This window comes from Muntiacus reevesi, chromosome 7 (genome assembly GCF_963930625.1).
Source record: "Muntiacus reevesi chromosome 7, mMunRee1.1, whole genome shotgun sequence".
Taxonomy (NCBI): Eukaryota; Metazoa; Chordata; class Mammalia; order Artiodactyla; family Cervidae; genus Muntiacus; species Muntiacus reevesi.
This window is the reverse complement of record NC_089255.1, coordinates 98,632,616-98,658,155: the sequence shown is the minus strand read 5'-3', so window position 1 is coordinate 98,658,155 and position 25,540 is coordinate 98,632,616. Positions and strand designations below refer to the sequence as shown.

At 40.8% G+C, this 25,540-nt stretch overlaps 1 protein-coding gene across 1 annotated transcript in view; it reads left to right on the top strand.

Moving 5' to 3' along the window:
• Positions 1 to 25,540, top strand: part of SPG11 (SPG11 vesicle trafficking associated, spatacsin) — a 72,699-nt gene that overhangs the window by 33,688 nt on the left and 13,471 nt on the right. Inside the window, exons 20-30 of the mRNA XM_065940718.1 lie at positions 428 to 494; positions 3,957 to 4,122; positions 5,134 to 5,339; positions 5,745 to 5,853; positions 6,773 to 6,956; positions 7,325 to 7,597; positions 8,185 to 8,385; positions 9,129 to 9,236; positions 20,475 to 20,637; positions 23,091 to 23,305; positions 23,751 to 24,504. Of these exons, the coding sequence (XP_065796790.1) occupies positions 428 to 494; positions 3,957 to 4,122; positions 5,134 to 5,339; positions 5,745 to 5,853; positions 6,773 to 6,956; positions 7,325 to 7,597; positions 8,185 to 8,385; positions 9,129 to 9,236; positions 20,475 to 20,637; positions 23,091 to 23,305; positions 23,751 to 24,504 (2,446 nt within the window). The remainder of the gene's footprint in view (positions 1 to 427; positions 495 to 3,956; positions 4,123 to 5,133; positions 5,340 to 5,744; positions 5,854 to 6,772; positions 6,957 to 7,324; positions 7,598 to 8,184; positions 8,386 to 9,128; positions 9,237 to 20,474; positions 20,638 to 23,090; positions 23,306 to 23,750; positions 24,505 to 25,540) is intronic.

Genomic DNA, 25,540 nt, shown 5'->3' with positions numbered 1-25,540 from the left:
CCTTTAGCCCGTGACCTAGCTGTCTCTTTCCTGACCTGCCACAGCACACCTTGTTGTATTTATGGTAGCATTTTCTAGCCTTTTAGTCCTCTTGCCTTTTGATTCCAAAGCATTTATAAAGCCCATTTTTACATTGTAATTGTTGCTGGTTCTACCAAAAGACAGTAAGCTTTGCAGACATAGTTTGAAATGAAGAGAATCTTTAAAAGAAACAGAGCCAGTTCTGTTTTTGTTAAAGTAGAAAAATGTCTCATACCCTCTTTTTTGTTCATAGCTTGTTTCAAAGAATTTATTACCTAGAAGGATGAGAAGTTTTAACTGCTGTGGGGAGGGAAGCAGGTGAAGGAGAAAGTGCAGCTCTCACGTGACTTAGCTCACCTCACAACCAGTAACTGTTAGCTCTGACTTGACCTCTCCCCTTTTCCAGTCGCTGTTGCCCTTTGACCCTAGCAGATTGTTTGGCTGGCAGTCTGCCAATACATTGGCTATAGGAGGTAAGTCACTATGGATTCTTCTTGCTTTAGAAGCATTTCAGCAGTGTTGACAGTAGAGGATCATTTATGTAAAGCCAGTCTAGTTTTCCCTCATGCTTTCTATCTTAAAAATAGAAACTTTAAAAAAAAATCTGGCATGCCTTTTTTTAATTGAAGTGTAGTTGATTTACAATATCATGTTAGTTTCAGGCTTGCAGCACTATGATTCAGTTATATATTCTTTTTCAGATTGTTCTCCCGTCTCGGTTATTACAAAATATTAAGTGTCGTGCCTTGTGCTACACAGTAGGCCATTGTTGGTTATCTGTTTTATTTGTAGTAGTGTGTATATGTTAATCCCAACCTAATTTATCCCTCCCTGCCCTTTTCCCCTTTGGTAACTAAGTTTGTTTTCTGTGTCTGTGAGTCTCTTTCTGTTTGGTAAATAAGGTCATTTGTATCATTTTTTTAGATTCCACATCTAAGCGATAGGATATCTGTTTTTGTCTGGCTCATATCACTTGGTATATCCTCCAGGTCCATTCATGTTTGCTGCTGCAGATGGCATTCTTTCATTCTTTTTTAGGCTGAGTAGTATTCCATTGTATGTGTGTGTGTGTGTGTGTGTGTATACGTATATATATCTCTCACATCTTCCATTATGTGTATGTATATGTATATACACGTGTATTTTCTGCTGTGTGTATATAAGTATATATCTGTGTGTGCATCACATCTCCCTTATCCAGCTGCCTGTTGATGGACGGGAAGGTTGCCTCCGTGTTGTGAACAGTGCTGCTGCAGTGAGTGTCAGGGTGCGTGATCGTTTTGCGTTAGTTTTCTCTAGATAAGTGCCCAGGAGTAGGGTTACTGAATCTCGTGGTTACTCTGTTTTTAGCTTTCTTAAGTAACCGCCATACCGTTCTGCATAGTGGCTGTTCCAGTGTACATTCTCACCAACTGTGGAGGAGGATTCCTCTTTCTCCACACCCTCTCTAGCATTTATTATTTGTAGACTTTTTGATGATGGCCTTTCTGACCAGAGTGAGTTGATACCTCATTATAGTTTTAATGGAAAACATTTTATAGGAAACTGAATTGAAAACATACTTTGAGTTAAAAGTCTTGAGGCCGCTAGCGCTGTACTTGCTGGAAAATGTAATATAGACCTTCTGCTTAAATTTCTCCCTTTCCAAAAATCCTTGTTCACTTGCCATATAGTATTAATACTATGAAGGTTAAAAGCACAGGTGTTTTTAACATGAGACAGATCTTGGCTATACCATGTAATAGCTGTATGACCTTGGGCGGCTGATCTGACCTCTCGTCAGTTTCCCATGAAATAGGGTAAGTGAAGGGCCTTCCTCACACGTCACACGCATTTAAAAGCTCTTACGTGGCAACCACCAGGTGTGCACACTGCCGTCCTCTCTAGACCATAAACATTTCCATGATTTTTTGTGTGTGCGTGTGTGCCGTTCTTAAACTCTGCTTTTTCTATTTCTTTTTTACTTATTCATTTTTAGTTAGCTTTTAATATCCTATTACCTGTGGTGCCTCTGCCTGTATTACTCTAAAGCAGGATTCAAATTCATACTTTTCACATCACACATACCCTATAAATATTTACTAATGTACATAAAAGTACGTTTTCTAACATGGCAGCTTTGTAAGTTCAGATTTCGACACATGAATTTGCCTTGTGCCTGGCACAGTGCAGGGCCTGTAGGGGAGACCCAGTTGGTATTTGTTCAGTGCATGATGAAGTAGTGCTTATTGCTTGTTCAAGTGAAAATACTCATTCTAATCTCAGTGAGGTCACTGGAGAGTAGGCAGAATCCCCTGTGCAGCTCTGATGCACAGGAGTCCTGAGTTAGCCGGAATGCTGAGGTCCTGGTGGATGTGGAGCACCCGACCAGCTACACCAGGGGCGCTGAAAGGAAGCGGAAGACCTGTTCCCTGCCTTGTTTCTAGAAGTTTAAAACGTGTTTAAAGAAATAAAGCACAAATTAAATGAAATAATTATTATGAAGACGTAATACAGATGCTTTAAATTGGAGGGTTGTATTTAACTAGAATGCTTGCTTCTTTTTTCATATGGTTTTACCATGGAAAATGACCATAAGGCAACTGCATGGTAATTTGGCTTTTGCAGCAGGTCAGAGAAAATTTTCCCTTATACAAAACCTCCATTCCAGCCCCCCAAACCACTAAAAAAATCAGGGTCTTATTTGAACCCAACTCAAGTTTGGGGACTTCCCTTGTGGTTCAGTGGTTAAGACTCCACACTTCCACTGCAAGAGGCACAGGTTCAATCCCTGGTCAGGGAACTAAGATCCCACATGCTGTGCTGTGCAACCAAGAAAAAAACCAAAGACTCGGATTTGTTCATTTGGCTTTATGTGAACTCTGTAAATATTTAATGAATGAATGGTTCTACATGCAAGTGTAAGTTATCAAAAATCCATCTGCTCTTACAAAGAATACAGATAAGACATGTGACAGTTTTTTAATCTGGAGGGAGGTGTCCTTTTAAGGAATAGCTTTGTAAGATGACGGGCTCCTCTAAAGTCTTCAGATCTTTTTTTAATTAAGAGCCTGGTCAGAATATAAAACTTCCTTTGGAATTGCATGGGAGGATACAATTTTTCTTCATCTTTGAACTATAAAAATAAGAGCAGGTGCACTGTTTTCCAGAAATGGTTCCTTACAGTTCAAAATGTTTTATCTCCTTTTTAAAGTAGGTCTTTAGTGGTTAAGAAGCAATTAAAGATTAGGGCTTGATAGGAATAGTTACTTCATATGAACTTTCCACATCCACATATCTTTTGACTTCATATTTCTGTAAAAAGAGAAAAAATGGTTTTTTTCTGCTTTTTTCATGGGCACAGAGGAACTTTGAAACACTCTGCTGGTCTTAGAAAGATGTAGATAATGTGCTCATGAATACAACATCAGAAACAAAAGTAGCTATAATAAAAGATTATTAGGGTATTAATGTGGAGAAAAGAATATTCTTCTCAGTATTTTGGAAAAGGTACAGTGCGTTGGTCTTGGTGAATAGAGGATTCGTATAAACACAATACAAAGGCGTTCACTGTGTAATGAGCTGTGTGAATGAGTTAAAAAGCTCTGTTTGCTGATCATTAACAGATTTTGTAGTTAAAGAGTTATTGCCAATGTGAACTTAAAGAATCATCAAATATAGAATTATAGCATCTAAAATAACAAGTTCAATAGGATTAAAACATAATTTATAGGTTTTTTGTGGCTTCTGAGGTACACATTGTTGTGTAAAATGAGGGCTACTGCTCCACATTAAAATAAAATTACTACATTTTGGTGGTTCAAAGTGATACACAGTGGTACAAAATGATAGCAACCAGTTTTCTTTCACCATTACCAAGTTAAGTTTTCCACATGCCAATCTGAAATTAATCATGGTGAGGTGCAGAGGGTTAATTTTGCTTCACTTTCCCCCAGATGCAGTGAGTCAGCTCCCACATTTCTCTAGCCCTGACCTGGTTAATAAATATGCTGTAGTAGAACGTCTGAATTTTGCTTATTATTTACATCATGGGCGGCCATCATTTGCATTTGGTACTTTTCTGGTTCAGGAATTAACCAAGAGCAAGACCCCCAAGCAGCTGTGAGTATTTAAAACATAATTTATACTCTTAATAAAAGGCATATTTGTGTATTTTTATACATGCATTTATAAAAACCTACTGGAAACATTCCACAGTTGGTCATTTTATTTGGCTGGTGAATTAGGTGTATATTTTTTTCATTTGTGCTTCTCTGTATACCCTAGGTTTCTGGCACTTAATCTTACTTTGTGAATAGGAAAAAGATTAAAATATATTTTAAAATATCATAAATATATCTTAAAATCATGTCTTTAAAAATTGAACCAGGAGCTTGCCAAATGTTAGCAGTTTCAAAGAGGGAATTCTATAATTAGATGTCAATTCTGTATTTAAGATCTTGGTCTTTTATAATTCACTGTATAGCACAGAGTTGGGAGTAGTATTGATATAATCAGCAGCTAAATACAGATCTAGTATGTTGGTTTATTTTATAGTTAACTAATGCATCTTTATGGTAAAATATTCAAGTAAATCAGAAGGGTGAAAAATGAAAAAAAAAAGTTTTGTCTCTCAGCTTCATTCTTTTGTACATAGTAAAAGTCAGCATGGTTAATTTCTTGTGTATCTTTCCTCTGAATTTTTCTATTCATATAAAAGAACATTATATGAGTCCTTTAAAATGCATGAGCTTTATGATGTCAAACTTCAGGTGCCATTAATTTTCTTGGTAGTTTGTGTACATACTCATAATTAATAAGATCACAAGTTGACAGTCATTCATAAATTCTATTCCATGTTCCCCTGAATGAAGTTGGAAGCAAAAATTACTTGGACTGTGAATAGGTGTTTTAGGAAAAGGTAAAATACAAAGGAATAGGGGGCTGTGGAGCCAGAAGACAACTAAAAGCTACCAAGAACCTAAATAGATGAGCACAAGGGGTGAAAAAAAGCGGGGGGACGGTGGAAGAAGTCACAAAGTCCAAGTATCAACTGATGTAATTCCGTCTGCTTTTCCTGGTGAGAAAAAAGTTTCACGTGCCGATGTGATTTTTGATGCTTTTCTTTCTCAGAATCCAGAAAGTAGGCAATGAAGCCTATGTTTTAGGGCTCTCCTGCTTCCACATACCTTCGATAGGAGCTGCCTGTGTGTGCTTCTTAGAATTGCTTGGTCTCGACAGCCTCAAGCTCAGAGTTGATATGAAAGTGGCCAATATAATTTTGAACTACAAGTGTGGAAATGAGGATGCTCAATACAACTCTATCAGAGAGTCTCTAGGTACAGCACCTTTCTGTTGTTTGTTTCATTTAAAGGACAAGGGACAAATAGGTCTAAAGCATTTGAATTGTGAGTGGTTGGGGAAGAAACAGTTATCTTCTCTTTCATCCTTTTTCTACAGAATGTTTGTACTTTATCTCATTTCTTTGGGCCCTTTAATGGGTTTCTGAAATGTCTCTGGGCCACACTCTTCAAGTAGAAATGCCCAGTTCCTGGGAATTCCCTGACAGTCCAGTGGCTGGGACACTGATTTTGTTGCAGTGGCCCAGGTTTGATCCCTATTTGAGGAACTAAGATCCTGCAAGCCATGCATTGTGGCCAAAAAAAAAACAAAAACAGAAATGCCCAGTTCCTGACCGTATTTTTCTCTTGACCATATTTTGTTGTTGTTTATATTTCTTATAGCTGAAAAACTGTCTAAACTTGCTGTGGGTGAAAGGGCAACCATAGAAGAGTTGCTTGTTCTCTTAGAAGAAGGCATATGGAACAACCTTCAGCAGCAGGAAATAGAGAGGTTTGTGAGTTGCAGCCCTCACCTCTTTTTCAGGAAGCTTGACCATTCCAGTCTGTGTTTGCCTAATGTTCCTTCCCTCGGATGTTTTTGCCAGTCCCCCTAGACCTTATCTTCTTCCTCATGGAGCACGTAGCGTATTTTAATGCATCTTCCCATCAGTAAAAGGGGGATGAAGATAATGATTCCTTCTTTAGAGAGGGCTCCCAAGAGGTGGAGAGGAGCTTTGCCTCCCCCACAGCCCTGCTGGTCTGAGACGTCTCTGCTGTTAACATGTCAGAATCGGGTGCAGGATGGGTCTCACAAAACTTGACTCTTTAAGTGATGTCCTTGATTTTATTTTTTTCTTGCTGATATATGTCAACTGATAACGGAAGGTGAGGTGACCATGTTTCCACAAAATTGCCTCTCCTTACACATCGATGTCATCTTTCCTCTCTGCTGTCCGCTGGGGCTGACCCTGCCACCCCAGCCCCGGCGGTGCACCATTCTCCTGTTCCCTCCCATCCCTGACTGTGTTCTCAGCAGTCTTCCTTCTCAGCACGCACCCTCCCCTTAGCAAGGAAGTCCAGGTACCTGTCAGGCCTCCCTCTGATACTCTAAAAGGGAATCATGCAAGAGAATTAGGCACTCAGTTCTCGAGTAGCTGTTTTCTCAGTCCCCCTAAAGATGGTGCGTTACACAGCTGGTTTGACAGGCACTTGGCTGGTACTGGGGTGGGGGGGAGGGGTGGGAAAGGAATTTTGCCAGTATGCTGAGAAAACTGTTGTGCATTATGGATGAAAGAGTTCTTTTTTCAAAGCCTTCTAATAAGTACTTGGTGTTTGTTGAAAGGCATTTTAGAGAATATGCTGTAGTTAAATTTATTTTTTGCTAAGTTTCCAGCTTAAAGCTGTATCTTAACAAGTTCTTTCCCTCTTAGCCCCACGCCCGCTCCCAATTACAGGTTATCCAGTGAATCCAGCAGCCAGTGGGCATTAGTGGTACAGTTCTGCAGGCTCCACAATATGAGACCCAGCACATCTTACCTTAGAGAATGTGCCAGAGCAAATGACTGGCTACAGTTCATTATTCACAGCCAGCTCCATAGTCATCACCCAGAGGAGGTGAGCCACCGATGGTTCCTGGTTATTAAAGAAGAGGAAATTGGAGCACTTCTCAGAAGACGGTGTTCTTTCTGTTGTGTATCAGAGGCTTTTGTTTGCTATGGTAACTATTTTTACTGAGATTTCTGTGGCTTGGCTTCAGACAAAGGACCAGTCATTACTACTAAAGAGCTGAAGGAAGAGTTTGTGTGACTCTAGATTGAATCTGGAAACTCACTCAAACATAACAAATGACTTTGTAAAATTGTGTGGTCACTTCTGACAGTTCAGGGTGAGAAAGAACAAGTTTGCCTCTTTCTCCAACATTTTTAGCTCTAGCTGAAATTGGAATTTGGTTGTCTTTTTTGATCGTCTAATATGTTTTTTAGGTGAAACATCTTCTCCAGTATTTCAGCCCTGTTCTTCAGGATCACTTAAGCCTGGCGTTTGAGAACTTGCCCTCAGTGTCCAGCTCCAGAATGGACAGTGATCAAGTCTGCAACATGTGCTCACGGGAACTCCAGAGACACAAAGAAGAGATGACAGATTTCTTTCAGATTCTGCTTCAGTGTTCAGAGGTGCCAAGCTCCTGGTGCTGGCTCCTGGGAGAAGCAGTGAAACGAAAGGCCCCAATCCTTAGTGTCCTGGCCTCATGTCTCCAGGTGAGAATCTCAAAAAGCCTAAATTAAGGACTCAGAGGGCTGTAGAAAAAGCTGAAAGAAGACAGAGAAGGTTGACCTCGGGGAGGCTCTAGCATGGGTTTGCAGGTCACTGACACCTCTGCTTCTCCCGCTTAGGCCCCGGGCCATCTCGTGCACTTCCTTGTGCCTTAATGTTCAGTAACTTAAGTGGTCAGATCCTCGGCTCTGGGCTGGCAGTCACAAAGAAGGGTGCTTTGGTGGGCCGACCTCCTCTGCGTCTTGAGCAGGACGGGGGATCCTCGGAACAGTCCTTGATCAGCAGTTCTGTGAGGACAGGCTTGCTTTCTTACACTTAGTACTTCCCTGACATCCACGTAGATCCCCGCAGGTTTTTGGCCTTTTGGCCTGTTGTACTCTGCGGGACAGCTTATGATAGTCCCTTGGTTGTTCACTAGAGTTTGTTTCGTGTCTGAAGGCTTTTCAAGTCATCTTAACCGATTTACCGAGGTGACTTGTTCTCAGCAGGAAATACCACTGCTGGCAGCTTCCTCAGTCAGGCAGTCCGTGCGTCATCGTTCCCTTTCTTTAAGAGTTTTCTCCACTGGCAGGACGCCAGCGCTGTCTCTTGCCTCTGTGCTTGGATCGTTGCCTCTGTGGAGCCCTTCGTTGCAGCGGAAGCAGTGGGACCCCTTCAGGACCCAGTGGAGGGCCACATCTGGGGCCTGGAGGACCTCTCTGTCATCTGGAGGACGTTGCTAATGAGGCAGAAGATCAAGACTCTCATCAGAGGTTTCCAGCTTTTCTTTAAGGTAGTCTTAGTTCATGTCTTTCCTCAGTTTAAAGGCTTTACTTCAGAATATCCAACATTGGCTTTTTCACTTATTCCTGCCCCTGGGATTTTTTTTTTTCAAGCCAACAACAGATAGTGATACTAGAACTATCACTTATTTAGCAAAGTGCTTTGTATATCATTTTAGTTGGTTCTTAAAATAATCCCCGTGTAAAGTAGTATTTTATGAGGATGTTACGAAGTGATATTATCCTCATTTTACAGAGTGATATACCAAGGCTCACAGAGCTTAAGAAACATGCCCGGGATCTCAAAGTGTTTTAGTAAGTTGTTTACTTACAGTTCAGATCCATACTGTCTAATTCAAAAACTCCTATCCTCTGACCTGAAAGCTCCCACCGAAGTGCTGGAAATGTGTTGACTGATGCCACAGACGAGCAGTGGTTTAGCAGGTCAGTGGAGCCCGTCACCCGGGAGGGCCTGCTGCCCACACTCTCAGTGTCCGCCGCTCGTGTGCAGTGGGCCAGGTACAGGACAGACAGAAAATGCGCTGTGGAGTAGGTGTGCCTGACCTGAGGTCTTTTTTCCAGAAGGAAATACAAATTTAATTTCTATTCTTTTTAACATAGATGATTTCACTTTACTATGAAGCTTTATTAATAGTTTTGTTTTACTGTAACCTCTCTTGTATTGGCATTATTCATTGAGAAAATAGTATTAAATTTCAGGAGTTTGTAACTTCATTCAAACTCTTCCTCAAAGGATTCCCCACTACTGTTGATGATGGAGATGTATGAACTCTGTATGTTCTTCAAGAATTATAAGGAGGCTGAAGCTAAACTTGTGGAGTTCCAGCAGAGCCTTGAAACTGTAAGTTGGAATTACAGTGATCTTTCTCGCTGATCTGAAATTGACTAAAGTGGCCTCTTGTCTGCTCAGAGTCGGGATGTGACAACAGTTGAATAGCTGTTAACATGGCATGATTCAAACAGAATCATTTGTACCGCTTCAGAGATGGAGAGGCAGGACAGGAGTTGCAGTGACCTTGCTTATAGCACATCAGTTGCCATGCATGACAGGGAGGTTTCATCCAGTGTGCTAATGACCTCTGATCAGTGTCCTGACGCTGTAGCCAGCCTCAGGGGAAGAGGAATTAATGGTGTCTGCTATGGATGCTGCAGAGGAGTGTGTTGGTTACATGGGCCGTGTTTTGCCAATCCAAAATAACTCCCAACAGCTTAGAGTGTGAAAGGGGTTTAATACTGCTTTTGTTCACTATGTCAGAAAATAATGGCTTTTTCCATCAATGCTCGTGGTTTCTGTCCAAATGATGCTGAACCTTGCGGTTAATTTCAGGCTTTACCTATTCAGGTGCCTGTTTAGCATGTAGAACTGAGTAATCCTATGGAAAAAAAGAAGAACGAAAAAAGGAAAAGAAATACGCCTTAGTCCTGCTTGCAGTTTCAGCACTTTTGCCCTCTGTCCTAAAAGAGTTCTGTAATAAATGAGACAAAACCATATCCTGATTTTACCCAACAAATATATCACAATGGAATCTCAGTATAAGATTTTCCTCTCAATCAGATTCATCTTAACTATAGTGAAACTTTTTTAAAAGTTTTATTATTTGAAAATATTGAATCAGTTATTTAAATACCTCTGAGGTTCCTAAATTATAGAAAATAGAGACTTTCATTTCCTTGGTCTGTCACTCTCCATGACAGGAGCCTTACCCAGGTAACTTTTTTTTTTTTAATTATTTTTTTTAAATTGTGATAAAATGCAGATAACATTTTTCATTTTAACTGATTTTAAGTGTATAGTTCAGTGGCATTAACTACATTCACATTATTGTACAACCATCACCACAACCATCCATCTCTCGTGAAAACTGAAATTTTATAGCCATTAAACAGGAATTCCTCAATCTCCCCTACCACTAGCCCCTGTCAGTCACCATTCTACTTTCTGTTTGTGTGATTTTGACCAAGTCTCTCATGGTGGTGGAAACATACAGTACTTTTCTTCTTGTGACTTGCTTATTTCACTAAACATAATATCCTCAAGATTCATCTATGTTGTAACATGTGTCAGAATGTCCTTCCTTTCCAGTGCTAAATAATATTCCATTGTATTTATATACCAATCTATTCATCTATCAGGAGACATTTGGGTAACTTCTATGTTTTAGCTATTGCAAATAATACTGCCATGAACGTGATATACAAATATCTTGAGACTTTGCTTTCAATTTGTTTGGGTATCTACCTAGAAGTGTAATTGCAGCATGATAATGGTAATTCTATTTTTTAATATTTTGAGAAACTGCCTTACTGTTTTCAGTAGGAGCTGTACTGTGGGCACCAACAGTACACAGGCTTCCAGTTTTGCACATCCTCTTAAACCCTTGTTGACTTATGTTTTTTCGAGAGTCGTCATCATAATTCGTGTGAGAATGGTATCTCGTTGTATTTTTGATTTGCGCTTCCCTAATGATTAATGATGCTGGGCATCTTTTCATGTGCTCATTGGCCACTTATGTGTCTTCTTGGGAGAAACGTCTGTTAAAGTCCTTTGCCCATTTTTTAATTCAGTTGTGTTTTGGTTGTTGAGTTGTAGGAATTCTCTATATATTCTGATATTAATCCCGTATCATACATATGATTTGCAAATATTTTCTCCCTTTCTTTGGGTAGACTTTTTACTCTGTTGACAGTGTCTTTTGATGCACAAAATTGCTTAAATTTTCATGAAGTCCAGTTTGCATGTTTTTTCTTTTGCTACCTGTGCATGTGGTATCCTAGCAAAGAAATTCTTGCCAAATCTAGTGTTGTGATGCTCTCATGTTTTCTTCTAAGAGTTACAATTTTTTAGATGTTACATATTTAGCTCTTTGGTCCATTTTGAGTTAATTTTTGTGTATGTTATTAGGTAAGGGTCCAACTTCATTGTTTCGCTTGTGGATATCCAGCTTTCCCAACACCTTTTGTTGAAAAGACTGTTCTTTCCTCATTAAATGGTCTTGGCACCCTTGTCAAATATAACTGGACTGTGTATGTGAGGGCTTATTTCTGGACTTTCTATTCTAAATCATTGGCCTATATGTCTTGTCTTTGGCTATTTTGATTAGTATAGTAGTTTTGTAGTACATTTTGAAATCGGGAAGAGTGCTCTAGTTTTTTTAAAGTTTTTTTCTCATGATTGTTTTTGACTATTCAGGGTCCCTTGAGATTCCGTATTATTTTAGAATTTTCTGTTAAAAAAATGTCATGGGGATCTTGATAGGAATTACATAGAATTTGTAGATTTGGGGGATAGTAATGATATTTTAACTACAGTAGACCTTGAATTCATAACCATAGAATGTATTTCCACTTATTTATGTCTTTAGTTACTTTCAGTGGTGTTTGTAGTTTTCATTGTACAGACCTTTTACCTCATTGGTTGAGTTTAATTCCTGAGAACTTCTTTCTTTTGTTTTTGCCTGTGCCATGTGGCATGTGGGATCTTCGTTCCCTGACACGGGATTGGACCCACACCCTCTACAGTGGAAACCTTAACCACTGGACCAGAAGGAAAGTCCTATTTTTGATGCTGTTGGACATGGAAACATTTTATAATTTCCTTTTCAGATTGCTCATTATTTCAGATTGCTCATATATATTACTGTATATAGAAACGCAGTTGATTTTTTTGTGTTGACTTTGTATCCTGCAACTTTGCTCATTTACTGTTAAGTTTTATGGTAGAATCTTTAGGATTTTCTATGTAAGATCATACCTGCAAACAGAGATAGTTTTATTTCTTCTTGTATGCCTTTTATTTCCTTTTCTTGTCTGAACACTGTGGCTAGAAGGTACTGAAACATGTTGAACAGAAGTGGTGAAAGCAGGCATCCTTGTCTTGTGCCTGATCTTGGAGAAACGCTTTCAGTCTTGCACCACTGAGTATGGTGTTTGTTGTGGGGTTTTCATATGAGGGTTTTTTTGTGTTTTTTTTTTAAGTTTTATTTATGTGTTTTTGGCTGTGCTAGGTCTTTGGTGCTACATGTGAGCTTTCTCTAGTTGCGGACAGCGGGGACTGCTGTCTGGCTGTGGTGTGTGAGCTTCGCATTGCAGGGGCTTCTCCTTGCAGAGGACAGGCTCTAGGGCGCACGGGCTTCAGTAGTTGCAGCGCGCGGGTTGGTAGTTGTGGCGCACAGGCTTGGTTGCTCCATGGCGTGTGGGGTCTCCCTGGACCGGGGATTGGACCTGTGTGTCTCTTGGCTTTGGCAAGCAGGTCCTCAACCACTGGGCCACCAGGTGAGCCCTCGCGTGAGGCTTTTATTGTGTGGAGGCGGTTTCCAGCTCTGCCTGGCTTGTTGAGTGTTTCCTTATCATGCAGTGGTGTTTAATTTTGTCAGATGCCTTTTCTGCGTCAATTGAGATGATCATGTGGTTTGTTTCCCTTTATTCTGTTGAAAACTGTAATGTGTACATTGAATTTTATATGTTGAACCATTCTTGCATTCCATAAATAAATTCCATTTGGCTATAAATATGCAGTCCTTTTAATATGCTGCTGAATTCATTTTGCCAGGCTTGTATTCAGGATTTTTGCATCAGTGTTTATAAGGGAAATTATAGTTTTCTTTTAGTGTCTTTATCTGTCTTTGGTATCAAGTTTATGCTGGTCTCATAGAATAAGTTGAGAAGTGTTTTCTCTAGTTTTTTGGAAAAGTTTGAGGAGGATTGGTATCAGTTCTTTAAATGTTTGGTAGAATTCACCAGTAAACCCATCACGTCCATGACTTTTCTTTGTTAGAAATTGGTTTTGATTGGGAGTTTTTTGACTACTGATTAAATCTCCTTACTAGGAGATTTGGTCAGATTATCTAATTCTAATTTGTGATTTAATGTTGGTAGGTTTTGTGTTTCTAGGAATTTGTCCATTTCATCTCGGTTATCCAGTTTTTTGCCGTACAATTGTTCATAGTACTCTCTTATAATTCTTTCTGTAGAATAGGTAGTAATGTCCCCACTTTCATTGCTGATTTGGTAATTTGAGCCTTCTTTCTTTAAAAGTTATTTAATTTCCATAATTTTGTGAGTGTCCCAGTTTTCCTTCTGTCACTGACTTATAACACCATCCCATTGTTGTCAGAGAAGATACTTCATATGATATCTGTTTTTTAAAATCTATTGAGACTTAATTACAGCTTAACATATGTTCTCTCCTGAAAAATAGACCCTGTGGACTTGAGAAGAATGTGTTTTTATTGTTGTTGGGTAGAGTATTCTGTGTGTGTCTGTTAGATCTAGTCGGTTTTATGTGAGGTCCTCTGTTTCCTTACTTGTCTCCTGCCAGGTTGTTCTATTCATTATTGTAAGCAGAGTACAAGCATGCCTTGGCGATATTGCAGGTTAAGTTCCAGACAACAGCAGTAAAGTGAATATAGGAAAGTGAGTCACACAGATATTTTTATTTTCTTGTGCATATAAAAGTTAAGTGTGCAGTGGTATTATGTCTGTATTGGGAAGATCCCTGGAGAAAGGGAATGGGAGCTAACCCACTCCAGCATTCCTTCCTGGAGAATCCCATGGACAGAGGAGCCTGGCGGGCTACAGTCCACGGGGTCACACAGAGTTGGACATGACTGAGCGACTAACACTTTCACTAGCGTTTCATATATATTTACAGGCCTTAATTTAAAAACTTTATTGCTAAAAAATTCTAACCATTATCTGAGCTTTCAGTGAGTGATAATCCTTTTGTAATAGTAATATCAAAGATCACAGATCACTATAACAAATATTATAATAATTAAAAAGTTTGAAATAGTGTGAGAATTACCAAAATGTTACTGAGATTTAAAAGTAAGCTAGTGCTTTTGGAAAAATGACACTGATAGACTTGCTCAGCTTGGAGTTGCCATAAACCTTCAATTTGTAAAAAATGCAGTATCTGCAAAGCCCTGTAAAGCAGGGCACAATAAATGAAGTATACCAATACTGAAGTCTCCCACTGTTATTGCAGAACCGTCTGTTTCTCCCTTCCGTTCAATCAGTTTTTGCTTCATGTATTTTGATGGTCTGTTATTGGATGTGTAAATGTTTATAATTGTTGTTTTCTTGCTGTACTGAGTGGCTTGTAAGTGTATATTGCCCTTTTTTGGTTCTTTTAACCTTTTTAACTTAAGGTCTGTTTTGTCTGAAACTAGTTCAGCCACCTCTGCTTTCTCCTGGTTGCTCACTATTTGCACAGAATGCCTTTTTCCATCTTTCCGCTTTCAGCCTGTGTCTCTAGATCTCAAATTAGTCTCTTGTAGACAACATAAGTTGGATTACGTGCTTTTATCCATTCTGCCAATCTCTGTCTTTTAATTGGAGAGTTTAATCTGTTTACATGTGAAGTAATTACTGATGACGAAGGACTTCTCTTTCTGCGCTGTTCGTTCTCTGCATACCTCACAGCTTCTGTGTCCCTCACCTCTTGCATTACTGTCCTTTTTTGTGTTTAGTTGATGTCTTTGTGTAGTAAAATGTGTAAATTTCTTTCTCATTTCAGTTTATGTCTGTTCTGTAGCTGTTTTCTTAGTTGTTTCCATGGGGGTCACACTTAACACCCCAAAGTTACACCACGTTAACCTGAATTTTACAGCAGACAGAAGCTGCTGCGTCTCAGCGGCTGACCCCACTCCTGTCGGTTGTTCGTGTCACGGAGCTCGTCTTATACACACGTGCCTGGATATAACCTAGTGTTTCTTTTCAACGCATTGGTCTCTTAAATTGTAAAGAAAACAAGATTTGGAGTTACAGGTCAAAGTTACAGCAATACTAGCTTAAACTAATAGCTGTTCTTTTTTCTTTAACTGTATTGGTCTCTCAAACTATATAGAAAACAGAAGGCTATTGCTGCAGTAATGCTGGCTTTTATAACCGGCCATCTGTTTACTTTCATTGACCCTGTATTTCTCCACGGGGCTTTGAGGTACTGTCTAGTGTCCTTGTATTTTACCGTGGAGGACTCCCTTGAGCACTTTCTGCAGTGCTGGCCTATTAGTCACAGATTTCCCAGCTTTTGTTTATCTGAGAATATCGTAATTTCTCCATCACTTCTGAAAGGGAGTTTTGCCAGATACCATATTCTTTTTTCTTTTTTTTCCTGTAAGTAAGACATGCAATGTATTTTTTTAATTGATTTATTAATTTATTGTGTGTTGGTTTCTGCCATACATCTACATCAAGCAGCCATAGGTTCAATTCCCCAACCAGGGGTTGAACCCATGTCCCCTGCAGTGGAAGTGTAAAATCTTAACCACTGAACTGTCTGTTTAATGTCCTAATCTTTAATATCTGGCTCCAAGGGAAAAAGCAAAAAAGAAGAAGGGGATGAAAAAGGCACCAACCTTTTATTTTTTTTTAATAGTGTAGCTATTTTATTTTTTCCCAATTATTTTTATTAGTTGGAGGCTAATTACTTTACAATATTTTAGTGGTTTTTGCCATACATTGACATCAATAAGCCATGGATTTACATGTATTCCCCATCCTGAACCCCCCTCCCACCTCCCTCTCCATCCCATCCCTCTGGGTCTTCCCAGTGCACCAGCCCTGAGCACTTGTCTCATGCATCCAACCTGGGCTGGCAATCTGTTTCACACTTGATAATATACATGTTTCGATGCTGTTCTCTCAGATCATCCCACCCTTGCCTTCTCCCACAGAGTTCAAAAGTCTGTTCTGTACTTCTGCGTCTCTTTTTCTGTTTTGCATACAGGGTTATCGTTACCATCTTTCTAAATTCCATATATATGTGTTAGTATGCTGTAATGTTCTTTATCTTTCTGGCTTACTTCACTCTGTATAATGGGCTCCAGTTTTATCCATCTCATTAGAACTGATTCAAATGAATTCTTTTTAACAGCTGAGTAATATTCCATGGTGTATATGTACCACAGCTTCCTTATCCATTCATCTGCTGATAGGCATCTAGGCTGCTTCCATGTCCTGGCTATTATAAACCGTGCTGCGATGAACATTGGGATGCACGTGTCTCTTTCAGATCTGGTTTCCTCAGTGTGTATGCCCAGGAGTGGGATTGCTGGGTCATATGGCAGTTCTATTTCCAGCTTTCTAAGGAATCTCCACACTGTTCTCCATAGCGGCTGTACTAGTTTGCATTCCCACCAACAGTGTAAGAGGGTTCCCTTTTCTCCACATCCTCTCCAGGATTTATTGCTTGTAGACTTTTGGATAGCAGCCATTCTGACTGGCGTGTAACGGTTCCTCATTGAGGTTTTGATTTGCATTTCTCTGATAATGAGTGATGTTGAGCATCTTTTCATGTGTTTGTTAGCCATCTGTATGTCTTTGGAGAAATGTCTGTTTAGATCTTTGGCCCATTTTTTTGATTGGGTCATTTATTTTTCTGGAATTGAGCTGCAGGAGTTGCTTGTATATTTTTGAGATTAATCCTTTGTCTGTTGCTTCATTTGCTATTATTTTCTCCCATTCGGAAGCCTGTCTTTTCACCTTGCTTATAGTTTACTTTGTTGAGGGCGCCAACCTTTTAAATCCCCTGGAAGTCACTCCGGTTGAAGGCAGGAGAGCTTGCAGCAATCAATTCAGTTCAGTTCAGTCGCTCAGTCGTGTCTGACTCTTTGCGACCCCATGAACCGAAGCACCCCAGGCCTCCCTGTCCATCACCAACTCCCGGAGTTTACCCAAACCCACGTCCATTGAGTCGGTGATGCCATCCAACCATCTCGTCCTCTAGCCGTCCCCTTCTCCTCCTGCCCTCAATCTTTCCCAGCATCAGGGTCTTTTCAAATGAGTCAGCACTTAGCATCAGGTGGCCAAAGTATTGAAGTTTCAGCTTCAGCGTCAGTCCTTCCAATGAACACCCAGGACTAATCTGTAGGATGGACTGGTTGAATTTCCCAGCAGTCCAGGGAACTCTCAAGAATCTTCTCCAACACCACAGTTCAAAAGCATCAATTCTATTAAATAAAAAAAAAAAAAAAGCATCAATTCTTCGGCGCTCAGCTTTCTTTATAGTCCAGCTCTCACATCCATACATGACTACTGGAAAAACCATAGCCTTGACTAGACAGACCTTTGTTGAGAAAGCAATGTCTCTGCTTTTCAATATGCTGTCTAGGTTGGTCATAACTTTCCTTCCAAGGAGTAGGTGTCTGTTAATTTCATGGCTGCAGTCACCATCTGCAGTGATTTTGGAGCCCAGAAAAATAAAGTCAGCCACTGTTTCCACTGTTTCCCCATCTATTTGCCATGAAGTGATGTGACCAGATGCCATGATCTTAGTTTTCTGAATGTTGAGCGTTAAGCCAACTTTTTCACTCTCCTCTTTCACTTTCATCAAGAGACTCTTTAGTTCTTCTTCACTTTCTGCCATAAGGGTGGTGTCATCTGCATATCTGAGGTTATTGATATTTCTCCCGGCAATCTTGATTCCAGCTTGTGCTTCCTTCAGCCCAGCGTTTCTCATAATGTACTCTGCATATAAGTTAAATAAGCAGGGTGACAATATACAACCTTGACATATGCCTTTTCCTATTTGGAACCACTCTGCTTGCAACAATAGGGGAGGTGAAATATCAATGTCTTCCTGCCTCTTTATTTGCACTGTGATCAGAAGCAGGAAACATAGCTCCGATGTTTGAAAGACCCAAGGCTCCTTATGCCACCCCTGCTGTCTCCTCGACACAAGGTGCGTGTAAGCTGTTCCAGGAATATGTGCAAGCTGCCTTCCGGGTGGCTAGGAGTGAGAAATAGATAGCTGCCACTGTGCTAAGGACTGAAATGGACCAAAATTATCCTCAGTTTATGTTGTAAGTTTTCCTCTGGAAGTTGTAAAGCTTTAGCAGACTCCAGAGTTTCAAAAGAGTTCCACGTTGCACAGATTCTGCCGGGTCACTGTCATCCTGGTGAAGAGACAGGATTCTGGTGTCTTAAATCTGCTGTTCTATACACACACACACATATAATTTTTTAAAAAGGAATTTATTTTTTAGAGCAGTTTTGGCTCACAACAAAATTGAAAGGAATGCACAGAGATTTCCCATGTCCCTCCTGCCCCCACACATGCGTGGCCTCCCCCGTTATCTGTACCACTCGCCAGAATGATTTGTGTAACTAGGGATAAACCTACATTGACACATCGTAGTCACCCCAGTCCATAGTTTACCTTAGGGTTCACTCTTGGTGTACATTCTTTGGGTATATATTTGGACGAATGTATAATGACTTAAATCCATTATTAGAATGTTGTACAGCGTGTTTTCACTGTCCTAAAAATCCTCTGTGCTACCTATTCATCCTTCCCTACCCCAGTCATTGGTAACCACTGTTGGCTTTTACTGTCTGCGTAGTTTTGCCTGTTCCAGAATACGGTAAACTGTAGTCATACAGAATGTAGACTTTTTAGATTGCCTTCTTTCATTTAGTACCATACATTTAAGTTTCTTTTGTGTATTTTTCATGGCTTGATAGATCATTTCTTTTTAGTGTAGAGTAATAACACGTTGTCTGGATATACCAGTCCGTTCACCCACTGCAGGACATCTTGGTTTCTTCCAAGTTTTAGCAATTATGAAGCCACAGAAGCTGCTCTAGACATCCAGGTTTGTGTGTGGATGTAAGTTTTCAGCTCCTTTGGGAGAATAGTAAGGAATACTCGGTCACGTGGTGAGAGTATGTTTAGTTTATGTTTAGTTTTGGGAGAGGCCACCAAACTCTTCCAAAACAGCTGTACTGTTTTGCATTCCCACCAGCCGTGAAAGTGAGCTCCCGATTCTCCATGTCCTTGCTAACCTCTGGTGTTGTCAGAGCGCCAGACCTTGGCCTTACTAACAGGTATGCTGTGGTATCTCATTGTTGTCTCAGTTTGCATTTCCCTGATGGTATATGGTATGGATCCTCTCATACACTTGCTTATTAGCCATTTGTGTATGTTTTTTGGCCAGGTGTCTATTGAGGTCTTGGGCCTATTTTTTTTTAATAGTGTTGTTTATTTTCTAACTGTTTAGTTTTAAGAGTTCTTTTGTATATTTTGGGTAACAGTACCTTAAAATCAATTGTGTATTTTGCAAATGTTTTTCCCAGGCTGTGGTTTGTCATCTGATTCTCTTGACACTGTCTTTTGTAAGGCAGAGGTTTGTAATTTTACTGAAGTCCAGCTGATCAGTTATTCCTTTCATGGATTCTTTCTTCGATATTTTGTCTTGAAAAGGCATCACCGCACGCAAAGTCATCTAAGCTTCCTCCCATGGTAACTCCTGGGAGTTTTCTCGTGTTGTGTTTTGCAGGCACACTCTTCCTCGTGCCTGTCTGCTGCTGCCTCGGCCCCTGCCAGGGCTGAGCGCCTCAGCTCTTTGCCTCCATATGTTTCACCCTTTAGCCAGTTCCATCATCTGTCTGCTGTAGACCCTCTTAGAGCAGTAGAGGCAGGGAATCAAGGAAGTAAAGACTAAGAACTAATACTCTGTTTCAGACCTAATGTAGCTGCTTCTTGGGGTCATCTTCCTATTAACATTTGTAGCATTTGATTGAAATGACAAAAATTCAGGCTTACTAACTGAGATTCTTCTGTAATGATAGGATAAACTATAAGCACACCAGTACAGCCAGCTCAGAAATGTTAAGCAAGTCTCTTTAAGAGGTCTTCACATGTGAATTTCAAATCTTCTGGACTCCAAGGCAGGCTTAGACCCTCTCTGAAGAAGCTGCCAAGTGAAGCATGTCTGGTGAATTTTACAGTCACTCGCAGGGCTGTAAGTTTGGCAGTCACTATCTTGGGGGTGTTTGCATTGCTTCACTCCATTCAACCTTTCGGTCTCTCTCCCTGTTTTAACTTTCACACACACAGCTCTCTATACCAGAATTTCCCACAAAAAAGACAAACTGCAAAGCTGGCAAAGAGGGCTTATATTTGCTTTTCCAATTACTGCTATCTGGAAAGGACCTGAAGGAAGCATCCTCCTTTGTGTTGGGCGATGCCTTTGATGGGACCTTGACTTTCTTCGACATTCCTGTTTTGGAGATTCTGATTTGCTGTTCCTGTCTAGAACAGGAACCACTTTCCCTACCCCTCTGTTCTTTCTCATAGCTTGAGACAGCAGCCACAAGCGTCCCCACTGCCATCCCTGCCCCGTGGCTGAAGGAGCGCGTGTGTTTCCTTTTGAAGCTCATGCTGCGGCAGTGTAGCACCCAGTATGAGCTGCGGAGGCTGTTACAGCTGTTTGTTGGAATAGAACATCTCTTCTCTGATGGTAAGACAGACCTTACATTTAAGTTGCTGCTAGGAAGTTAGCATAATCTTGAACATAGTTTAGAGGAGCATTCAGAAAATTAAAATCCATGTGGTATAAAACATTGCAGGTCAGAACGTGATGTGAAGAAGAGGTGACAGGAAACTTCAGCCAAGGTTAAAGCATTTAAAACGGCACAACAGGGTAGAACGCAACGAACACAACCATCTGCTAATTCTGAGCAAAGAGCCAGATTTCCCCTGGCCGACGTCTCTACTGCCCTGTCACTGTTACTCTTTTCTTTGACAAGTGACCCTAACATGTCATCATTGCTCAAGGTCACAAACTTGTTTCAGGAATGCCTTAACTCATTTTGAAGGTTTTAAGAGACATTGTGCTGATTTTTTGCAGGTTCCTCTAGACATTGGCAGTCTAAGCTTATTGCTGATTGAATGAAACTTGTGTTCCCTTATTTTCTTTTCTACTTTTTGAGAATTTCAAGTTTTTGTTGAGTGGTAATGTTACTGTTTTACACTAGATTGCTAGTATTTTTCACTCCCAGGGTTATTTTATCACATTTAAACTCACAGATGTTCAGCTGGGAGCTCACATTTGCACAGACCAGTGACAGAATACCTGAGCTTCATGCCAGTCTTGCAGGCTGTGCAAGCTTGAAGGACAGAGGGGGTGTTTCCAACATGTATTACATATGAGCTACTTGTCCGTCACTGTGCAGGCCAAGGGTATTGTCACTGGTCTGTATAGTAACTTTAATTTCCTGTTTTCTTGCCAAAGTGCCCTATCTTAAAAGATTACAAAGATTGTCTGCGTTGTTAACCATTACTATAATGTCTTATTCACATAATTACATTGTTTTTATATAATATTTCTATGTGTATACCATGTATGTGTTTTGAGAAAAGACATACGTTTTTCTTTAACTTAGATTTTATATTATGCCAGCATGCCCACGCTGGTGGTTAAAACACAAGGTGTCTCTGTCCCTGGAATTAACTACATCGGAGCACAGCCCAGCAGGCGGCAGGGGGAGCAGGCCCTGCGGAGCGGTGCGCATGCTGCTCCTTTATCACCGGGCGGACGGAGGCTCTGTGTGACTCTGTCTGAGAGTAGGCACAAACCGAACCGCATACATTACTAGCAGAGAATCCCTAGTGTTACTCAGGATAAGAATTTCTAGGGCGGATAAATATTGTACCATTTCACTTACATGTGGAATATAAAGAGTGAATGAACAAGCAGAACAAAACAGAAACAGACTCACGGGCACCAAGAACAGACTGGTAGTTGCCGGAGGGAGGAGGGTGAGGGGATGGGCCAGGTGAGAAGAGGATTGAGAGGCACACACTCCCAGTTACAAAGCAAATGAGCCATAGGAGGCACTGGACAGCCTGGGGAGTGTAGTCAGTAAAAGTGTAATACCTTTGTGTGGTGGCAGATAGTTACTGGAGGCATCGTGGTAATTATTCTGTAATGTTCAGAAATGTCAGGGGCTTCCCTGGTGACTCACTGCCAATGCAGGAGACATGCGTTCGCTCCCTGATCCAGGAAGACCCCAGAGCAGCTAAGCCTGTGCACCGCGACTATTGAGCCTGTGCTCCAGAGCCCGCGTGTCACAGCTTCTGAAGCCCGCACACCCTGAAGCGTCCACTCATGTAAGAGAGAAGCCACCTCAGGGGAAGCCTGCACCCCGCAGCCAAGGAAGACCCTGCTTCCACAACTAGAGAAGAGCCCATGTGGCAGCAGAGAGACAGTGTAGCCAAAAATAACTTTTAACTAAATAAATTTTAAAATTTAAATAATAAAAGCTCAAAAAAATATCAAATCACTATGTTGTACACCTGAAACTGATGTAATATTGTAAGTCAGTTATAGTTGGATTAAAATTTCCTGGGGACATCAGGGAGTGCCTAGCTGGGTCTCCTTGGGTTGCGTTAGAGAGATGTCTGGGAGAGCACGCAGTGCTCCGTTCTGAATGCAGGGGAACCACGTTAGAGTTCTGGCTGTTGACTAGCTGTCCTGCAGGTTCTGTATGTTGATCCACATGATACTTCGCATAAATGAATGAGTGAACAATCATAAAAAGAAATTTAAGGTAGGAAAATCTGGAAAAAGATGGAACTAACCTGAACGGCCAGATCTTCCCAAGGTTAGCTGAGTTGCTACTACATAGTAGGCCAGCCTCCGCCTGGTATGTAAAGCCAGATTTATAGACGGAGTCCATGTGCTAATCTCTAATAGTTCTTACTGTATAGGAGCTGCCTTTGGCTTCCTCTGCCAGCCAAGCAGACTAGAAAAAGAGACAGTTGTTTTCCCTTTAAACACATTACTAGGTTAAATATACACATTCTCACCTCATATTTAGTTGCTCTTGAAATGGCCATATCAGTATTTTGCTTCTATTTTTTAATATTTCATTTTATTTTAATGCTTATATCTGCTTCTGTTTGGCACAGGTCCAGATGTGAAGAAGCTGTGTGTCCTAAGTCAGATTTTGAAGGATACCTCCATAGCCATTAATCGTGCAATTATTACTAGCTACAGCCTTGAGAATTTTCAGCATGAATGTAGGTCAGTTTTGGGAAAACTGGAGACAGACGGACACTTTGCTTTGGCCAGGAGGGTGGCAGAACTAGCTGAGCTGCCTGTGGACGACTTGGTGATTGAAGAGGTATCGTTAAGTCTTTGCAGTTATTTAAAAGCTGAGCTTTTTGAACCAGCATTATTTGGAGAATTCAGTGAGATTATGTGACTTACCAGAGATGATACTTTTTCACTTTTGACACACAGATTACTTTCAGAAATGGATGAGCCTGCAATGCCCATTTTTGAGGAATGTTTGCTTTAAAATAAAGTTAGCTTACAGGACATGCGTCAACTATATTGAATTAAATATAGCATGGCTTCCTCTTGAACTTCATTCAGTTAGATAGATTTAGAATTGTTTTTCATACTTTTAACTTTCCAGATAAAATTTCCAGGATCATCTGTAGCCAAGTCCCATGTTCTCTAGTTTGATTTGGATTCTTACAAGTATGGTTTACTTAGGGAGCATTAACATTTGTGATACTTCTTTATCTAGGAAAAGCTAAGAATTGCTTTGCTCAATTTCACAGATTACACAGGAAATGCAGACCTTAAAGCACACTGACCAGTGGTCCCTGAAACAAGCACGAATTGACTTCTGGAAAAAATGTCATGAGAATTTTAAGAAAAATTCCATTTCTAGCAGAGCAGCAGCTTCTTTTTTCTCGGCCCAGGCCCTATGGGCAGGCGAGCGCCCCGCTGCAGGGGGCCCCAGCAGCGCCGAGGAGCACCACCTGCTGCTCTCGCTGGCAGGGCGCTGGCTCGCCCGGGAGGACCCGGTGCCTCTGGAGGAGCTGGAGGATCTGGAGAAGCAGATCTGGCTCTGTCGTGTTGCCCAGCACACCCTCGGGGGGAGCCAGGAGGAAGAAGAGCACAGAGGGTCTCAGCAACTCTCAGCTGGAGGTGAATTTTCCTTTGATGGCTTAGCCAGTGAGTTTTCATTCTCTAACTTGGCTGTTCTGAACACGTCAAAATACTTAGAACTTGATGGCCTTCCGTCCAGAGACATTTGTGACAATAAACTGAACTGGAAGGAGCAGGCGTCCCTCAACTGTTTGATCGGGCGCCTGCTGGATGACGGCTGTGTGCACGAAGCAAGCCGAGCGTGCCGGTATTTTCGTTTCTATAACCAAGATGTCACCTTGGTGTTGCACTGCAGAGCGCTGGCTTCAGGGGAGGCTAGTGTGGACGACCTGCACCCGGAGATCCTCGCGCTCTTACGAAGTGCTGAGCTTCCTGAGGAAGAAGAGGAGGCTGGCATCCCCCTAAGGAAAGTCCAGAGCAGTAAGTGAAGGTCACGCTGCTGACTCCTGTGAGGTGCCGTTTGGCATTCTCTCCAGGTAGAAAGAGTCTTTTGACATACCAGTTACACTAACTTAAGGGTAATCCATAAACTGGGTAATTAACTAGTCAATGAAGCAGAAACACCTATTAGAGGGAATCTATCTGACTTAAAATTAATTCACTGAAATTTACTCTATGTAAATAATCATGTTTCCAATTGTACATGATCACATTTAGAATTATGGTTGATTTTTTACATTAAGCTTAAATTCTGTGATCTTGCTAAACTCACTTATCCTAAGAGTTTTGTTGTAGATTCCTTGGGATTTTCTATGGAGACAGTCATATCAGCAAATAGAGGTGGTTCTGTTTCCTTCTTTCCAGTCTCTTTACCTTATTAATTCTTCTTGATTTATTGTACTAGCAAGGACTTCTATCACATCCTTGCCTTGTTACTGGTCTTAGGGAGGAGGCATTTAGCCTTTCATCATTAAGTATCAGATCAACTCTAGGATTTTTGAAGTTACCTTTGTCATGTTGAGGAAGTTCTATTCCTAATTTGCTGAGAGTTTTTATCATGAATCATTGTTGAATTTTGTCTTTTTTTCCCCTTCATCCATTGGTATGGTTGTGGTTTCTTCTTCTCTAGACTCGTAGTACAGTGCGTGTGTGTATGATAAGTCACTTTAGTTGTGTCTGACTCTTTGCAGCCCTAGGGACTGTAGCCCACCAGGCTCTTCTCTCCATGGGGATTCTTCAGGCAAGAGTACTGGAGTGGAGTGGGTTGCCGTGTCCTCCTCCAGGGGATCTTCCTGACTCAGGGATTGAAACCATGTCTCATGTCTCCTGCATTGGCAGACAGATTCTTTTATCACCGGCACCACCTGGGAAACCCCAGTAATACAATAGATTACATTACTTGATTTTTTAAAATACTGAACCAGCTTTTTGTATTTCTAGGAAAAACCTCACTTGGTTATAGTACATTATTCTTTTTGATATATTACTGGAATCAACTTGGTTTGTTGAGAATGTT